The sequence below is a fragment of the Martes martes genome (assembly GCF_963455335.1).
Source record: "Martes martes genome assembly, chromosome: 4".
Taxonomy (NCBI): domain Eukaryota; kingdom Metazoa; phylum Chordata; class Mammalia; order Carnivora; family Mustelidae; genus Martes; species Martes martes.
Window position 1 is genome coordinate 93875797 of NC_137891.1, and position 19324 is coordinate 93895120.

Consider the following 19324-nt stretch of genomic DNA (forward strand, 5'->3'; position numbering starts at 1 on the left):
GGAACCCAAGTTAGCCACCACCAGGGGAGAGAGTGATCTCAGGTAGGCGCTCCTGATTCGGGTCTTCTACTCCGAACATTTAACAGTCACGTTTTAATAACTTAGGTTAAAAGTTATAGAAAATCTATAAACATTTAAGGCAAATGAAATCTTGCCTCCTCCACTGTTAAGTCTCATATATTTTACTAGCTCTAGGGCAGCTTACCCTCTTTCCCAAAGAATGGCCGATTTGGTTCCAAGGACTGAAATAAAAATGCAACGTTTCGATTGGGTGATGCAGCTTTCTGAAACCTTAAATCTTTTTAATGCCATTTACACTGTTCCCACTGCACCAGTAAGTCAAATTATCAAGATTTTGAAAGTGCAAAGGCTTTACACAAAGATCCTGCATTTTATTTTGTTAGGCTTTCAAAAGGGACTCGATACAAAGTCAGTGTAAAAAAATCGATATCCAATTTAAAACTGACACAATCATTTCAGAAAGTCTGACATTCTCCTATGCAAAGACTGAGGGAGAAAGAAGAGGGTAGAGAGAAAATAAATTCCTTAATTTAAACCTTTCTTCACCCTGCTGGGAATACCAGCACCAAAGCAATGACTCCACCTTAACCCCTTCTGATCGGGTAACTTAAGACCGGGCTGGAAGCACAGTATTTTAGAATGCAGATAATACTGTCGCCATGAACCACGTGTTCTGTATATGACCTACAAGAAGTACTCAGAGCGTCCCCAGCAGCTGTGCCCTAATGCAGAAGCCTCGGACACACTTAGTCTGGGGCATGACAACCGGAACCCAGGCGAAGTCCCATACGCTTTTACCATTCCTTGCCCGATCTCCCAAAATATGTTTCCTGAGAAAGACATCATCAGCGTAAGGAATGTCCAGTTCAGAAACTAAGAACAAAAGCACCATGGTTCCACGGTATGTTTTCCGTAAACAGAACCACGCAGTTAACATAGTGCATCTTGGCTCCATGCCACACCGACTGGCTCCTCCTTTCTTCTGTTCCAACACATCTGTTTGAGCTGCAGGCTGTTGGTTCAAGAGTGCTGTTTACTTTTGCAGGTACAGGTGTATTACAAATATCCAAAGCCTGTTTTGATTTTTAAAGAAGATACACAGATACCGCAGCACTTCTGGAATGCCCAAACCAGGAAGAGTGCTCGCAAACACATAGAGCATTCTGACAGTGTCCTCCTTGTCTAATGTGAGGTGTTTGGCTACTCCCGATTCCTGGGAAAAGCAAGAGTGAATACTCTGTAAAGGTTGGCTATGGATACAGGAAGGCAAATGGAGGCACGACAGGAACTCCCTGGTAGCCTTGCCACTTGCCCCCCAGGATCCTAAGATCGGCTCTCTCCCTTTCCTTTTCCCAAGCTCTGCTGCTTACCCATTCCATCTCTCCACTTTACCAACCACTACAAGGACTTCCAACACCAGTGCCGAAGCTGCCCCTTCCCTGGTAGTAAGTGGCAGAGGTCATGAGTTGCACAGTGATGGTGGTCAAAAATCGGGACCGGACAGCAGCAGCTGTCACTGCAGTGGGCACTGTTTGGTCTCCCTGGGCAGGGCAGCTTGCCACAAAGCTTTGTGAGGACTTCTCTCCCCGTGAAATTAGAGGCTCCAAGCCGCACCTGCCAGTCCCTGAGTCGCGGTGTCAGTCTTCCCCCTGGTCCCTGTGAGCAGTGGGGAGGAAAACTGGGAGAGGGGCTCCCGCTGCAGCCTAAAAGGGACAATCTGGCAGGCTGGCTGTCCCTGTGTTCGACCTGGTTGGCATTCTGTGCTTCCCTATGCAAACAAGCCACAGCACCCACGGGAGGCAGTGCACAGAGCCTGTGAGCACATATGGAGAGCCAGGTCCTGGGCAGCTCTGTAGGCTGGGCTCCTCTGGCCAGGGCCACCAACCAGGTGGGGGTGCGGTGCGTGTAAGGGAAGGCAGATAGAGGGAGATGGGCAGGCCATCATGGGGTCAGGAACGGGCCACATGCTCAAACCTAGGGAAACAGGGTCAGAAACAGGACAGGTAGGTTTTCTCTTTGGGGAGAAAACAAAATAAAATCATTTAGAGCTGTCAAGTGATAGTGCACATTTTTCGTTTTGACCTTTCTCAGTAGAACCTAAGGCAACAAAGAACAAAGATGAAGGCAGGTATTTCCGGAAGGGCCGGTGGCTCCTGTGGGTGAAGTGTTACTGGACATTCACGTACACAAGCACCCATGTGGACATGTCATGCCTGGTTTCCCGAAGGAGAACGAAGACGCGTCCCCCAGGAGGTCTAGGAGGGGGCGGGCCAGAAGCAACAGGAGGGCGTGGCCCTGGACGAAAGGCGAGGCTCCCGAGGGCCACCTGCTCGGCTTTGGTTTACAGCTGTCGCCAAACGCCAGGGAACAGCTTCGCGAGAAGTCCCATCCACAAGAGTCAGATGTTGTCAGTCGCTTTTTTCCAGGGCGGACATCCCCTCCTTCCTTCCAAGTAAAGTGCAGATGGTCGAAGGATACTGGTCTGTCATCTGCCAGTGTCAGTCAGCAATGAAGAATAATAATAAAAAAAGATGCCCCTCTGGTATACATATATCTATATATCTATATATTCTTTTTTTTTTTTTGTAATAAAGCCACAAATATAAAACTTTTAAACCGATGTCTCAGACTGTAGGCGAAGGACAAATTTGTGAGATTTGGGGTCTATGAACTCTTCTGAGAGGACGATGAATGGAATTTTCTTCACATTGACCACGAGGCTGAAGTCCAAGCATTTGAGGACGAAAACGATGCCGTCCCGCAATCCGTTCGTCACAGCCTCGTCACTAACCAGTCTCCACTGCGTTGAGAGCCAGCGCTCCTTGTCATACTGCAGGGTGGGGCCCGCGCTGAGGTAACGTTCTAGAAAGGCCTGAAAAAGAGGGGGAAAGGCCATGAGAAAAGAACTAGCCCGCATCAAGGGCAGTGACGGCAGCGGTGTACCCACCTTATTCCGGTGAAAATGTCTGCCACCAAACCAAGACGGAGCCCGGCTCATCGGGCCGTATTCCCATCAGGCCCTCCCAAAGGAGTCCTTGTTGCGGAGGGAGGCCTCCATGGACCCCGTCACTCCCCTGCGCCAACTTCCAACTGGAAGCGGGGCGGGTGGGGTGCCTGGCACCTCTGTGTGCGCGGAGGCCGTCTCCGAGGCACCAGCCCGGCCAAGCCATGGCCCCACTCGGTGCCTGCCACCGCTTGTACCTGTGCTGGGCCTGCCTGCTCCCACACCGACAGCTCCGCAGAGCAAGGGCCGGGCACACAGAGACCCTCGGGAAGCGGAAGCTGAACAAGTAGGATATTCTGGCACACATGCGCAAAAACGTACGCTCCGCCACTCACGGGTTGTGAGACGTTGGACAAGTCCTTTGACCGCCCTGTAACAGCTCCTCGCGGGGCGGCGGCGAGGCTGACATGGCTGCCTCTAACTGTCTAATGGCACAAAGTAAGCCCAACCAGTGCGGGCAATGATGACTTCCGGTGGGATCAAGTGGGCACAGGCAGGCCGGAGCGGTGCCAGAGCCCACGTCCCTCTCACGAGTCCCCTGCTCCAGCAGTGCTTACCTGTGGGAGGTCTCCGACCCCCCACCCACCCACTGGTGTCTGTTGTTCCTCCTGGACCTTCCAATTCTCCTCAGACCACCCCCTGAACCTCTGGACAGATTAACACAGCCTCCTCCAGGTGCTTATAATCACTGGCCTGACTCCCCCATGACATTTACTTTCCTGAGGATCGCTGCGGACTTGCATGTTTGTCCCCCACACTGGAATGTAGTGTCCCCCACCCCCCAGACAGAAACTATTTTTTAAATCTGAATTTCCAGTGTGTCTGGACATAATAGGAGCTCAATGGTGTGTGTGTTAAATCAATAGACGTTGGTTTAGTTGTAAGAAAAGAGAAGAAAAAGCGAGTCTGTGATTCAGTCAGGATATACTGGGATTTGCCACTCTAGTCCTAGACACAGGTCAAGGACAGTTTCTACGTGGTATCCCCTTCCATCCACACCTCACTGCTGCTGCCAACTACATTATTTCTGATCCATAAGCCTATATTCCAAGGCAGGAAGCAGAACCATGCCTAAACACACTTCTAATATAAAAATAGCTTTTATGAATCCTAAGAAAAAGAAACAACTCAGCAATGAAAGAACTGAAAGTAGTAAGATAATTTATAGGATACTAAATAGTCATAGAAAATTAACATAACAAAAGATGCTCTACCACATTGATAATTCACGAAATATGAATTCAAACAAACTTTTTTTTTGGCCTCTTATGTGGGCAATGAGTAAAAAGAATGGTAACACCCAATACGTCAAGTGTGTGCAGGAAATAAACAGAATCATATCCCAGAGGCAAAGTGTGAAAGAGTAACATCCCATGGAAGAACAATTTGGAAGGATCTCTACCTTTGATCTAGCTGTTCCTCTACCAGAAATTTCTCCTTTGGAAATACCTACACAGATACACAAAGACGTATGTGAAAACATACTCGCTGCAACACTGTTTAGACCAGGGGTTGGCAAACTTTTCTCTAACATAAATATTTTTAGCCTCACAAACCACACTCTGCCACTACTTCTCAACTTGGCCTGTGTAGAGAGAAAGCAGCCATAGATGATATGGAAATAAAAGGGTGGGGTTGTGTTCCAATAAAACTTGATTAACAAAAACAGCCAAGCCCTGGTTTAAACTACTGAAAGACATTAATCCAAATGTGCATCGTAAGCATCGGTTACACAAATCATGGTATTCAGCAGGATAAGATGCAGCTATTAAAGAGAATGAATTAGAACCGTAGGGCAGAGAGCTGGAAGTACTACAGGGGAAAACACTGTAGAGATAGTTTTAAGTGAAGAAAGCAAGTTTCCAAGTTCCTGTGTGTGTGTGTGTGTATGTGTGTGTGTGTTTGGTATGAACTCCCATTTGTGGTTTGCTTTTTTCCCACTGCTTCTTTAAACACACACACACCCCTCTGAAAGCATACACACCAAAAACTTTAGGGGAGGAGAATGGAAACTTCCCTTAGCACATTATAATTTCCTTTTCCTTTTTTCTCTTTGTTTAAAGATCTATTTATTTGAAAAAGTGTGTGCACGAGCAGAGGGGGGAGAGGCAAAGGGAGAGGGAGACAATCCCAAGCAGACTCTGTGCTGAGCATGGAGTGTGACATGGGGCTCGATCCCACGACCCTGAGAATATGGCCTGAGCAGAAGGCTAGAGTAGGATGCTTAACCGACTGCGCCACCCAGGCACCCCCATTATATTTTTCTTTAATGCCCGGATTCCTACACAAAGAGTATCGGTTATTTTTAATTCAGAAAAGTATACTGTTTTTTAAAATGAAAATGAAAGCAACCAGGAACTAAAAGATCTTGAAGAAAGGAAAACAATGGCTTTTGTTCTACATGGTACAAGCAATCACTTCGCACATGCAGACATACTGTACTCATTGGAAATAAACTATTCATACTTTTTTGCATTTGTTTTTTGCAACTTAATATTTTTTTTTAAAGATTTTATTTATTTGACAGAGAGAGAGAAAGAGATCACAAGTAGGCAGAGAGGTAGGCAGAAAGAGAGGGGGAAGCAGGCCCCCTGCTGAGCAGAGAGCCCAATGCAGGCCTCAATCCCAGGACCCTAAGATCATGACCTGAGCTGAAGGCAGAGGCTTAACCCATTGAGCCACCCAGGCGCCCCTGTAACTTAATATTCTAACAAAGATTCTTCTGTTTATAACAGGTGATACACGATAATTTATAAGCCACTGTTCTTTTTTTTTTTTTTAAGATTTTATTTATTTATTTGACAGAGAGAGTGAGAGAACACTAGCAGGGCAGACAGTGGGGAGAGAGAGGAAGAAGCAAACTCAGGGAGCCCGATGCAGGGCTCAATCCCAGAACCCTGGGATCATGACCTGAGCCGAAGGCAGACGTCTAACCGCCTAACCATCTGAGCCACCCAGGTGCCCCACCAGCGTTCTACTTTTTTTTTTCTTTCACCATTCTACTTTTAAGTTATGTCCAGTTTGGAGTTATTCCAGATCACTTTGCAAAAATCAACTTCATTATTATTTGTGCATGTATCTGATTGTGCTGAGAGCTTATTCTAGAAGAGGGATTATTAAGTCAAAGAATATGGAAACCCTTACAGATTCTTTCTGAATATTTCTGTATTGCTTTCCTAAGGGCTGTTAACTGTGACAATGCAACCATATGCTGTACATGTACAGGGGAACATCTGAACATGGGTCCTTGTAACAAAAACCACTCCACGTGCATTATACGCCAAGCTCATTTACTCTCTTCCACATGATCAACATGTCGTGTTGCCATATCGAATATAATTTTCACACAACAAAGTGATCAGGTAGATACTACTATTCTCCCCGTTTTATAAAAGGACACAAATGTAGAGTGACTTCTACAAAGTCATGACCCAATCAACTGGTGGAGCCGGGATCTCAAGCATCTCCCCCCCCGCCTCCCCCCAGCTCCCTCGATGGCAGGTCATTTGCTTGGCCTTACTCTAGTCTGCTTCCTTGGCCCCATCACTCACTCAGCTACATGGCTGTTTCCTGCAATCTCCCTAAAAGTGTGCTCATATCGTAATTCAAGAGACCAAGTAAAACTAACTCTATGACGTCCAAAATGCCTAGGAGAGTGATGGCATCGTTTTCACCACTAAGAACAGCCATTTATCCAGACCTTACCACAGGACAGGCACAGCTTGAAGCCCTTCATGTGAACTATCTCTTTTAGTTCCCACCACGACCCAGTGAGGTAGGTGGGTATCACAACCAGCCCCCATTTACAGGGTAGGAAAGGGAGGCACAGAGCCATTAAATGATCTTCCCACAGTGGCGACCAGCTTGTTGGGGGAGGAGCCAGGCTGGAATGTGTCAGCTGGGCTCCAGAACACACAGAGTGCCCCTCCCTGCTACCTCTACTGCCTCTAGGTGGAAGGCTTCCCTGTGCTTGAATCTAGAGGCTGTCAAAAGGCAATTGCAAAAACCGGTGGCACCCAGATAATATAAAGTAAGTGGGAACTGGCCATTCTCCTGAGTCGGGGCTATAGAGAAATCCTGGAGTCCATCGCTCCTGGGCACAACCACCGACAGGTGACACCTGCCAAGCTTTGTGGCGAGTCGCACCTTGGGGGTCATGCTGTTGGTGATGCAGAAGGCCAGGTGCTGCAGGATGCTCTCCATGCTGTGATAGTGCTGCTGCCGGGTGGTCCGCAGGTACTTCTGCAGAGCCCGGGCCATGGAGGGGAAGATGGCCTGGGCTGCCTCCCGTGGGTCCATCACCTCCCCTGGGGCTTTCTGCTGCTCTTCGGCCTGGAGACGCTGGATGTGGATGAAGGCCTCCTCCACCGCAACCACCAGCCTGAGGACGGGGGGGTAACGAGACGGTCATCAGGATGGGGCCTGCTGCAAGGCTGGATGACAGAGTGCTCATTCAGGGCCTGGAGGGCCTCCTACCCACCTCTGTGTCCCAGCCTGCTGCCAGCTAGCTCACCCAAGGGTCCTCTCCATTATGGCCCCTCCAGATGGCTGAGAGGGGAGGAAGGGAGAAAGGAAGGTAGGGGGGGGCCCAGGTGTGAGGGGGGAAGGAGCCCTGGGACTAGGAGATTGACCTCTGTTCTCAATTCTGCCACTAAGGAGCTTGGGGACTCACTTCAATCCTTAAATCTCTACAGTGAAGGGTTAGATGAAAACAACTCTAAGATTCCTCAAAATCTGGCCACAAAAGGCTCTGCACACACTGAGAGGTGGCTGGTGATACAGGAGAAGCCTTGCAAAGCAGCACAGCCGTAGCCCCCTCAATTAAGCCACCCACAACAGCAGACCCTGGGAAAAAGGAAGGAAGAGGCCCAGGATACATGACGGAAACCAACGTGGTCTGCTTCAATTAACATGATCAGAACTTGAAAGCCAGCAAGGGACTAGAGGTGGACTGGTCGGGGGGGAAGGAGGCATCAAAGTGTGTGCCGTGGGCCAACAGCTTCAGCATAAGCTGGGAATTTGGAAGACATGCAAACTCTGAGGCCCAACTCCAGCCCCACTGAAGAGGGAGTAAGTCATTTTTGCAGGTGGAGCCCAGAACCTCAGATCTGTGCTTTAATAAGCCTTCCTGGTCCCGCTGGCGCATGAGAAACAGTGGAGCAGGATACAATCCTAAGGTTGAGCGGCTCACGTTTACACACTCAGATTTCATTCTTGTGGTAAAAACATAAAAATTTCCCTATGACAGGGTGTTAGTGTCGGGGGCGGGTGCGCAGGCAACAGACCTCGCTCTCCGCTTCTTCACCCGCCGCTCGTGCTCCGCCTCTTCATAATATAACTCATTGTGGCTTGAGTCTCTGCGTCGAGCAGCTGCTGCAATCATGGCCCGGGACTGACCAGTGGCATTGTTACTGGGGCCTTTGGGGAAGGACAGTGGAGGAAGAACAGCTTTAATGCCATGGGGCTGCAAAACAGAGTAGCAAATGAGTACCACGGTCTGTCGATACCATCCACCCAACCCCTGAGAAGCATATCCACCCATCTCAAAAGAAATTTCCAGAAGGGTGAACAGCACTCCTGCCTCACATTCGCTATGCTCACGAGAGGAGGAGAATCTCCCCCAAACCCAATGTCATCTGTGGAAATGGAAAAAGAACTCAGAAGGAGAGGAAGAATGCTGGACAATGAAAATGTTGGCCAAAAATAACACACAAGAGAATACTGAAGATGTTACTCACCATCTGTTACAAAAAGTTTCAGTTTGGCCATAAGGTAGCTGGAGCATCACATTTCAGCAACAAGACAATGAGCGAGAATGAGAGGGACGGGGAGAACAAGGACAGAGAAAAAAGAAAGTCAAAGGACATGGAGACACTGGTTACGCACAGGACGACAAGCCATGCTGGAATGTTGCGGTAGTCACAATGTTTCATTAAAAAAATAAAATACTTGAGGACTCGCAATATGGCCCGTGTGTGAATACAGACTTAGAACTCCCCACCCTGTTCCCCTGACCACAGATCGCCTTAACTTTGAGAAGGACAAGGCAGATCCCGTGCTTTCTTCTGTATCAACTACTTGGTTAATGGTGTGGTTTTGCTAGTGGGAATTTTCAGTTTTCAGATCACAGGTGAAATTTACCAGTCTTCTGGGAATCCCAACTGAGCATACATCTCATAAAGCCTATCCCCCTCCCCCAGCCACCCCTGCCACAATGGGGAGGATATGGCCACTAAAAATTGACACCATCCATGAATCACTTGACTTGCTAACAATATGATCCGCTTCTAGGATCCACAAAGCCCTTGCCCTGACCCAAGGCACCCAACAAGAAATGACACTGTGTCCTGTTTCTCGCACTTAACAATCTGATAGCCTGAAATGCAGCTCTGACGTCCTCAGCCTGGCCTCTGGCCTCCTGCCACCCACTCAGCCCCAGCTCCTGGCCAGGATTGAGAAATCTAAGTATCTCACCAGATGCTGAACTACTGAAAGTTACAGGCTTCACGGATCTGGGGAGCTGAGTCCTTGGGTAACTTATTCGAAATTTGAAAAGCAGCTTTCCATAGATGTTCCCACCAAGAGGCAGGAAACACACATCACTATTGTTTTCAATCAGAAAACCCCCAAACGAATGAACCTCCCACATATGTAGACTGTAAATCCACATTCCTCTGAAAGTACGTTTGCTGAAAGAGAAAGAGAGAGAAAGAAAGGAAGAAAAGGAAAAGAAAACAAAAGAAGAAAAGAAAAGAAAGGAAAAGGAAAGAAAAAAGTTCTGAAATGCAAATGTATGATAGAGACAGACACTGAGGGGAAGAAGAACCAAATGGACCACAGAGTTTAAGCTTAAGAGTTGTCTGAACTGTGCGCCCCGCACCCACCAATCTCAGACACCATTTCAAGGCACGTACCATCTACATTGTAGACTTTCAGCCCGGCCATGTGCTTGGCTGCTCGGAATTTGGAGGCTGTTAGGAGATTGGGGTTATAGATGGTGAAATCTTTATAGTAATTTTCCAGAACCACCAATGCTGCTCGCTGGATACTGAGAAAAGAGGGCAAAATTAATGCAATGCTTTTTCATTGAAGAAGCAGGTTCTAAGTGACCAAAAAATAAATAAATTAATTAATTAAATTAAATTAAAAAAAAATCCTCTTTTGGAGTCAGATCGGGCAGCCTCTCATAATGGCAGGCCCCTACATTTTACCACATCGTTTGTCTCCAGGATGAGAACTTCAAGGTGAGACTGAGTTCAGTCATCAAGTGGCTTCTTGGCCTTCTCCCAAGCTACATCATGAGCCACACCCCATCTGGCTAATAGCTGAGAAAGGAATCAGGTTTAGGCTGCACAGAACTCTCCTATTTTTCCCAGTTTACAAAAGAGGAAACTGAGGATCCCCAAATGGTCGAGAGACTTAGAGACGGTGGCAAGGCTAATGGGTGAAAGAACAAAGTGTAGATTCAGGTTCTTAGGTCCCAGGGCAGGGTCTCCCCATAGGCCTCATGACCCCTGCTGTAAGGAAGGCTGGGATTTTGGTTCTCCATGGATCAGAACGAACTACAAGCACACAGGGCAGAAAACACATGAAAGAAGCTGGCTGCAGACATTAGTGAATCCTGATCCCTCCTCTGGGTTCTGTCCCCTCTGCCCCAGGCCAGCTGGAACTCGCTCTTTCAAAGGAAGCAAGACCCTTTTCCCAGGCCTCAGCTGAGACTTTGATCTTTCTTGTCCCTTGGACAACAGGGCTGTACAGAGAGAACCCTCTCTGCTCTAATGTCCTGCAACCTCTACTCTGTCACCTGTTTGGCCCTTTGGACAGCAGCAGAGGAGCAGAGAGGAGGTAACACCAACAGGGGGGAGGGTGGAAAAGGGAGGGTACCCATACTCCTGACTAGTGGCAAAAGAACTTGCTCTTGGTCATGGATGCACGCCACTCACCACTTCAAAGAGAAACCTGTACTCATCCAGAATGGGTTTTCATGTACCATCTTGTCTGACTTCCACAATCATTCACAGTAAGACAACCGAGGTTCGAAAATCTCTGACCCGCACACGGCATGCATACCAAACGGGAGAGCTGGAACTCTAATCCGGAATTGCAAGGCTCTAGCTTGTGTTCTTCCCCTGCAATGTGTGGCCTCTGTGGGGCAGTGGACGTACCCACACCAGCCCCACAAATTTCTTTTTATCTTGCCCTTGATATTCTCCCTCCCAGGCCTTGCGAGGTGGGTGCGGTGACAAAGATTACTTGCAACGGCCCGGGCGCCAGGACAGGGCTGCCTTCTGTGCCTGGATGACTGCCAGAACTCTCCACGTGGCTCAGAGATTCTCACACCACACTGAGACCATGCAGGGTCTCAGGTCTATCAGCAGGATGCTCTGTCAACCCACCACTCAGCTCCCCTGGTTTAGCACGGAGTCCAGCAACAATCTAGAAGTCAATCAGCTAATCTTGAGAGCAGAGTCACGGCAAAGCTTTCTCACTTACATCCCGACAGTGCCTCCATCCATGATCAGGGCTCACTCAGATGCTGCTTAGTATCAACCCTGATACGTACACTCATGAGGGGAGGCGGTGGGGGGGGGCGGGGGATCTGGTGAGACTCACCCTGTATAAGGGAAGTAGAAGAGTCCTGAGGGCAAACCCACATTTTGAAAGCCCTCATCATTTAGCTGCTCATTGTTGCGGCCACAGTGGAGCGCCCCCATCTGTCCATCCCTGGGAGTGCGAAGATATGATGCAAAGAGCTGCTCCTTAGCCTGGCAGAGACCCTAAACCCAAGGGAGCTAACTGGAATGCACGTGTGCTGGGGTAGCAGAGAGAAGAGCTTCAGAATACCCAGACTTGGGTGGGTGCAAGAGCAGCCCCCCCCGAGCAAAGAAGTGGTCCCTGAGTTGAGGTTTTGCGGCAAAGTCCCTTCTATTCCTGTGCAAGTCTGCCTAGCAGCTTCCAGCTCAGCACGGCCCCATCTCCTCCTTGACCTCTGACTCTGTTAATTTCCAGAGTGGGGCGAGCATTTCTTCTCCACCACCCCCTTCCCTCCAGAGACTCTCCAGGGCCTGGGGACATGTGCACACACACAAAAACTTGCCTTTGTAAGTACCATCCCACCTCCCGCCCCATGCATCTCTGGAGGCTCTGGGCCTGGTGAGATAAGATGCCCCTCCACACTGAAATGTCCCCGTTTATGCACAACAGACATGCTGGGGTGCACATATTTCCTCCCACGTTCCCACATGGGCATGAAAACCTCTCTCGGCTCCTGGATTCCAGCAGAGAATTATCGCCCTGATCAAAATTTGAAAAATTAAAAGGCCACTCAGAGGTTATTCTCAGGCCCATCTTCAAAGCAAACCCTCTTGTGGTTGCTGGGTTTGGCTCTTCTATTTAGCCAGGCCACAAAGAGGAGCCCAGGGGAGCCTACTAGCCCAGCCAGGGCCTGCTAGGCGGGTGAGGGAAAGCTGGATGGGAGCCTGGTGGCTCTATTTCCCAACCTCTCCGCCCCCAAACCACAGACAATGCACTGTGCTGCCCGGAGAAGGGGTGTCTGCCCATGCCTGGCTCTGGCAGGCCTTCCCTTGTAAGGGTGTACATCCCACACCCTGCCCCTTTCTAGGACAAGGCTGCAGGCGGATGCTCTCCACACTGGGGCAAGTCTGAGGAACCCCTCAAAGCCCGGTCGTACCAAAGCCCCGGTGGCACCGGGGAGTGCTCCAGGATGGGGCAAGAGCTGCTGATGCTACATGTGTAGGTCTCACAGCCTTCAAGAACCTTCGCTCGGGGGAACTGAACAAGGGTGAGAAGTCAGGCAGTGCTCCCTTCCTCCAGCACTGTCATCTCCACAGATGCATCAGAATTTTCCAGAAGCAGCCATGGACCCGGCCAGCCCCTTGGGCTGACAAGTGAACGCAGGAGCTGAGGGACTCTCCCGGGAAGTTTAGAAATGCTTCTAAGAGAGCTGCACACCCTCACCTATGGGAAACTGCACAACACCCAACAGATCTAGCAACTTCAAGGTACAAGAAGCTTCATGCAACAGAAAACAATGCATAACTAAAATACCCAACTTAAATATATATATATATATATATATATATATATATATATATATATATATGTATACACACACACACACACACACACACACACACACATGGTTGTGAAATTTGGATTAAAATCCAATATGCCTTTTTTCATGTTTTTAAAGAGAGAAAGCTATACATGACTAAAGCCTTGCTGGTGACTCAGGATGAATGTTCACACTTTAATCATGAGCTGCGCGACACAGGCAGCCCAGTGAAGATGTCAGCCCCCACAGGAGACAGAGGCCACCTGTTCTCACGCCCCACGATGCAGGGCAGTATGAGCACTCAGCTGTTTCTTCACATCCTTTCCATATTCCCTGACTATGGCGATCAGAGTCCTTCCCAGAGGCCGTCGACCTACCTGCCTCTAGCCATCATCTTTCCATTCTCATATACCCTCAGCTTGAGTATAAACAGGGAAAAGGGCTTTGAGGGACCCAAGTGAGGAACTCTGCTCCAGCTAAGTGATCCCCGCTGTGGCACGGGAGTCTGAGGTCTGTGTCAGTCCAAAGCCTAAGGTCTTTTTCATTTCTGTTCTGGATCCTGATTCATGCTGTGAATTGACTGAGTTTGTCAGATACCTGACAGTAGGTTTGAAGGAACGTGCTACTAATGTATCATTTGGCTCTCCAGTAAAAGAGCAATTCAGCACCCACTGAAGAGACAGCCTGCCAGGCACCCAGCATTGGCCTCAGCCATGGCTCACAATGCCAGGATGCAAGCGCACCCTTCTCCTCGGCCAATGTCAAGGTTCAGTATCTTCCTGCCTCTGTTCTTCACCATCTTCCAAATGCAGTGACTTCCAAGGCCAAAGCAGGCCCAATTTCTTTGGGGAAGCCTTTTCTAACTCTCTGGCCCCCTAAATGCACAGCACCAACAGCCCCCCAACAGGACTTGAGAGGTCTTCAAGCATGTTATTCGCTCTCTAAGGCAAGGCCATAAAAGTCCCCGTGCACAAGGGACACCTCCTACAACTTCCCGCAAGTACAAAATACTCATTGGCTCAACTTGTTCATGTAGGAAACTCTAGAATTTCCAACAGGTACAGGATTAGCCCTAAGCATGCCTTAAAACCATGAGGTTTCCAAGGCAAAAGGGGCCTCAGGGATGGGGAAAAGCAAATCCTTTAACTAGTCCTAGTCTCCAAACCAGATCATCTCTGGGAAAGGAGGGAGGCAAGAAAAAGCAAGTTGGTGAGAAACCTGCCATCTCTCTTATCACCATCCGATTTCGAGAAATAGTAATCTGACTAAACTATCCTTACACAGAAACCCCATATTACAGGCAGGTGGAGCTTGATGTACAGATTACAGACGTGGCCCCACCAAAACCCCACGGCAAGGAGCACTCTCCCAAGACAGAGAACGCTGAGCTCAATTAATACCGTGTTCCAGCCCACCCTCCCATCTCTCTATCCCGGGACATACCCCTTCACAGACCACATACGGCTGCGGAAGCCAGCATGGTGATACTTGGGGCTGTGACAGGACTTTGTGCAGAAAGACGTGCACACGTAAGACAACATGCATGAGGCAATATCTAGTGTCAGAAGATGCTAACGTTACTGCCCTTGTGAAAGCAAGCCCCTCAACTCTGCCCGGCTCAGGATGATCCCAATTTGAACTTGTGCACAAGACAGGCCGGCCATACATCAGCACAGAGTTGTGGCAGTTCAACAGCCACATTTCAATGTGAAACTCATTGTCGACCACACTGCCCGACTGGCCTAGTCTCTTTTTAGGACAAAGACGGTGGAACGAGAAGGGTTGTGGCCTTTTGTGTCTTATCAACCAGGAAAACATTTCCAGTGTTGTTGACAACGGTCACACGGCCACCACGGCAATGGAGACGAGGGGCTCTTGCTCGCGCTGCAGCCGAGAGAAGCACCTCCAAACAGTTTGCATTTGAGTTCATAAAAACCTGAAAGACATGTTTTTGAAAGAGGAATTCTGAAAACCAAAGCCAAAACCGAAAGAATGTCCCCTGTGTCCACGCTTCCTGAAGTCCCGTGCATGTCTGTTGTGGGAGGAAGTATGCACAGAGCAAATGGTACCAGGATTTGCCCCAGACAGCATGACTCTTGCCTCTATCATTTATTCTTTGAGCTCGAATAAATTATAATTCTGTTCTCTAAACCTCTGATTCTATGTCTGTAGGATGGGAAGAACAATACCGAAAGCCCTGCTATAAACCTAAGCCAGCTCCAAGATGCTCAACTCTATAAAATGTATCACTGAAAGGTCAACAAAATGACTGGGGCTGGTGTGGGTAGCTGGTCAGAAGTTCCAGAGACAGACGGCAAGAGCCAAATATGCCAGGTGCTGGCCGGAGCCTGGTGTCACCTGGGGCAGTGAACTCCTGAGCCAAAATATCAACCAGGGCAAATCCAAATTCTATGACTTTCCGAGACTTCAAGGTCAGTTGGCACTGAGGTTGGGAGACTTGGGAGTCCACCTTCTACTTTCTTGCTCCCAAGGAGGGAATGTTTTAAAGGTGTGTGTTAAAGATTAAATGAGATGCTGTATTCCCAACCACCTGGCCCAAAGCAAATGGCTCCTGTATGGCAGCATGATGAGCGTACACGTCCAGGTATGTTGGGGAGGCCCTCTGTCCCCAAGTGCCCCTGCTCTGTCCTCCCCACTCAGCGCCCACTGTGAGGGCACCGCCATGGGAAATGAGCCAGGGCAGATCCCCTCCGCACTGCTTTCTTAGTAAATCAGACCCTACGCTCTCTGTTTTTACGCAGTGCTTCCTGACCACTCTCAGCAGGCTTGCTATAAGCAGACCAGCCTCAGAGTCAGAAGGCCAAGATCCGAGATCTGCTGCTGCTCCTGTGTAGCCCCGCAGAAGTCACTGCCCGCTCTGGGCCTGTTTCTTGGTCCGTGATGGACCGAGGGCACCGACTGCTGTGTGTGGATGTCGGGGAGAGCCAACAGAATCATGCCAGGGAAAGTGTTTATAAACTACAGGGCATGATACAACTACAAACGGTCATATTACTAAGGAGCACGAGCATTTGGTAGCAAGGGATGAGGCTGCTGGCCGCTAGATTATTCCTACAGTCTCTGGGCATAAAAGTATGACCTCAGCTCCACTTACACCAAATCACAAACTTTTACTCTTCACAGAATGAAGAGAACCTCAGTGCTCACCCAAGCAGAGACACAAGCAGCAAAGAAATCAGGGTCCAGATAGGCCAAAGTCCCAATCCATGTACTGACTCCCTTGACAAAAGCCCAGCCAGCCGCCGGCCTCTTGGTGAAAAAAAAAATTCACTCTCGCTTGGCCTTGGGATGACCTTTCTCAAAGTTCTAGCCAGTGGTCCACCCAGAGCTTCCTTCTGGACCCAAAGCCCCCTTTCTTATGAAAGCTCACCAAATACTTGAAGGAAACAATTGTGGCCATTTACCTCTCCCCTTTAACTCTCTTACTGTGCACAGAAGGGCACGGTGGCCTATAAAAGCATGTGTACATGTGTGCCCACACATACATGCCTGCACATACACGCGTACACACATGCACACATAAGGAGTTACCTATTTCATTCACTTTTCCCTGGATTTGATTGTAGCCTCCACAATTAACACATGCTATTAAGGGGCGCCTGGGTGGCTCAGTTGGTTAAGCAGTCAACTCTTGATTTCGGCTCCGGTCATGATCTCGGTATCCTGAGATTGAGCCCTGTGCTGGGATCTGAGCTCAGTACAAGAATCTGTTTGTCCCTCTCCCTCTGCTCCTCTCCCTACTCTCTCTCTCACAAATAAATAAATAAAATCTCTAAAAAAATACATGCTATTAAAACCAAAACATTCACGGTTCAGAGTTCAGGCAGTCTGAGACCCTCATACTTCACAGCCTTTACTGGCTCCCAGGGCAGCGAGAAAGGCTCTCTCTCTGTGACAGGGCCGGATGGGGAAGCCTCATTCTGGTTTTAGCCATGTCTTTTCTAATGTTCATTTGCCCTCTTTGGCTCTGCCAACCAAAAAACAGCTTTCTTTATGCGTGAAAAACGTGGAAGCATCTCTTACACGTTAACGCCCCACGTAAATGCCAGCCACCATGATGCTGATCACCTCAGTGTGTGCTGACGGGGAAAGCTCTGAAGAGACAGAGCTCTAGTCACAGTAAAATCTGCTAAGGCCTGCTTTCAGGGCAAGTACTCATTACCTTGCGAAGCACCGAAGGATGCTGACACCCAAAAATCTTAACCACCAGTCTCTCCAACACCATTCACAGGCCAGTATGAATTAAGAGCTCCAGCTAAATCCCAAAGACCCGGATATAAATGTGAAGAGAACCTTAAGAGGCGTAAGGTCCTGTTGGTGTGGTGACCCCCCACCCCCACCGGCCTGGGACAGAACATGTGACCAGGGTAGGGATGGGGGCTTCAGGGGGAAGATCTGCTGAGGAGGCGAAGCTGAGTTTTCGAGTTAAGTCTTACATGATGAATGATGGCCACACCATGGGGACATGGACCGTAAAGCCACTTCCAGGCAGAGGGAGCAGTGTGGGCAGAAACAGGCTGGTGTGAAACCACCCTCCTCAATACCTTCAGTAAGAGTGACAGGGCCGCATTGTTGAGTCACAGAGCAGCAGTGAGAACCTGCTGTGGTGGGGTGAAGAGCGTGTCCCCAAATCCACGTGCATACCCACAACCACAGAACAGGATCTTCACAGATGTGAGTGTGCTTAAGCGGAGGTCATGCTGGTGTCTACTAAGAAAAGGAGACACAGGCAAGAAGGCCATGTGGTGACAGAGCACAGATCTCAGCAATGTGGCCGCAAAACCAAGGAGCACCGAGGACGGCCGGCCACCATCAGAAGCTAGGAGGACAAGGCAGGATTCTTCCTTACACGCTCCAGAGGGCACATGGCCCTGCCATTATCGAGACTGTAGACTCCTAGCTTCCAAAACAGCACTGGTTTTGTTTTTACTTGTTTTAAACATTTATTTGAGAGAGAGAGAGAGCGCAATTGAGAGAATGAGTCGGAGAAGGGGCAGAGGGAGAGGCAGGCTCCCCGCTGAGCAGGGAGCCTGACACGGGGCTTGATTCTGGGACTCTGGGATCATGACCCAAGCCGAAAACAGACGTCACCCAGGTGCCTGAGAGAACACTGTTTTAAGCCACCCAGTGTGGGATCCTCTGCCACAGCAGCTTTAGGAAATGAACACATGTGTATTTAGGGCAAGAAGGATGGAGGCAGGTCAAGGGGAAGGAGGCTGAGAGGCTGGTAAAGGAGAGCGGGTGAGGAGGGAGGGCGGGACAGACACAGAGTGTGTGGGTGGGAGAGAGGGTGAGCAGGCTGTGAAGACCCAAAGGATGGCAACAGTAAAGGTTGCCTGGTACCAAGGCCTCCCCCTCTCCTACTCTTCAAGGTGTGCCTGCTCCACGGACTGCATTTTAGGCCTGAAGCCAGGGTCTTCAAGAAAACTCTAAAATGTTTCAGAGTTTTGCAAAAACTCCCAATGTGGACAAGCCAGCTGATGGACCCAGTTTTATCTGACTGATCTCTCCCTGGAAGAGACAGCAAGACTGCAACATGGATGTGTGAGCTTCACTGGCCCCTGGATGGAAAGATCAAGTGACTTCAGGTTGACCAGAAGTTGGGACAATTTGCAGCAATGTTCATGTGAGTCTCAGAGACACGAGCATAATTCACCCCCAAATGCCGCTGCCGCCTCTGCTGGGAGCCCAGCACACTCGTGTTTGCATCTCCGGGACCTCCTACCTTTTAATTAAAATGTTTCTCTTGCAACTGCCTTTGGGGATGTGGCTTCCACGAGTCCCACATAGATAACAAGCAATGAGCACCTTGGAACTTGAGGACAGGGAGGGGCAAAAATGAGGCATGGCTTGTGTCTAACAGAGCTGGATTAGACGCAGAAAGATCTGGAAGGCTAGATTTTCGGGGACTCTGTCACAATAGGCCAAGAGGGACATACACTGCTGCTTGAAATCTTGGGGCGTGAGGCAGGCTGACAGAAGACACAGAGCTGGGGCCCTGTCCTGCCAGGACGGCCTGTGGAGGCCCTTCTCTAGGCCGCGTGGATTCCCAGGGGGGTCCCGGACTGCGGCTCCCCAGCTCCGCAAGAATGGTCGCTACAGTGAGACCTAGTTCTCTGAACCCATATTCGCAGGCTGCCAAGTGGCCCTGGCCCAGGCACTGAATATGGGGCTGCAGACAACCCTTGCATGGTTTCCCCACC

At 49.4% G+C, this 19324-nt stretch overlaps 1 protein-coding gene across 2 annotated transcripts in view; it reads right to left on the reverse strand.

Annotated features, from left to right (window-relative positions):
- Positions 1-381: 381 nt before the first annotated feature.
- VANGL1 (VANGL planar cell polarity protein 1) overlaps positions 382-19324 on the reverse strand; it is a 48951-nt gene continuing 30008 nt past the window's right edge. For both annotated transcript variants that reach the window (XM_080800348.1, XM_080800347.1), the window contains exons 5-8: positions 9940-10073; positions 8311-8443; positions 7172-7406; positions 382-2893 (exon numbers count right to left, since the gene is read on the reverse strand). In XM_080800348.1, coding sequence (XP_080656474.1) covers positions 2633-2893; positions 7172-7406; positions 8311-8443; positions 9940-10073 — 763 coding nt within the window. In that variant the 3' untranslated portion in view covers positions 382-2632. The remainder of the gene's footprint in view (positions 2894-7171; positions 7407-8310; positions 8444-9939; positions 10074-19324) is intronic.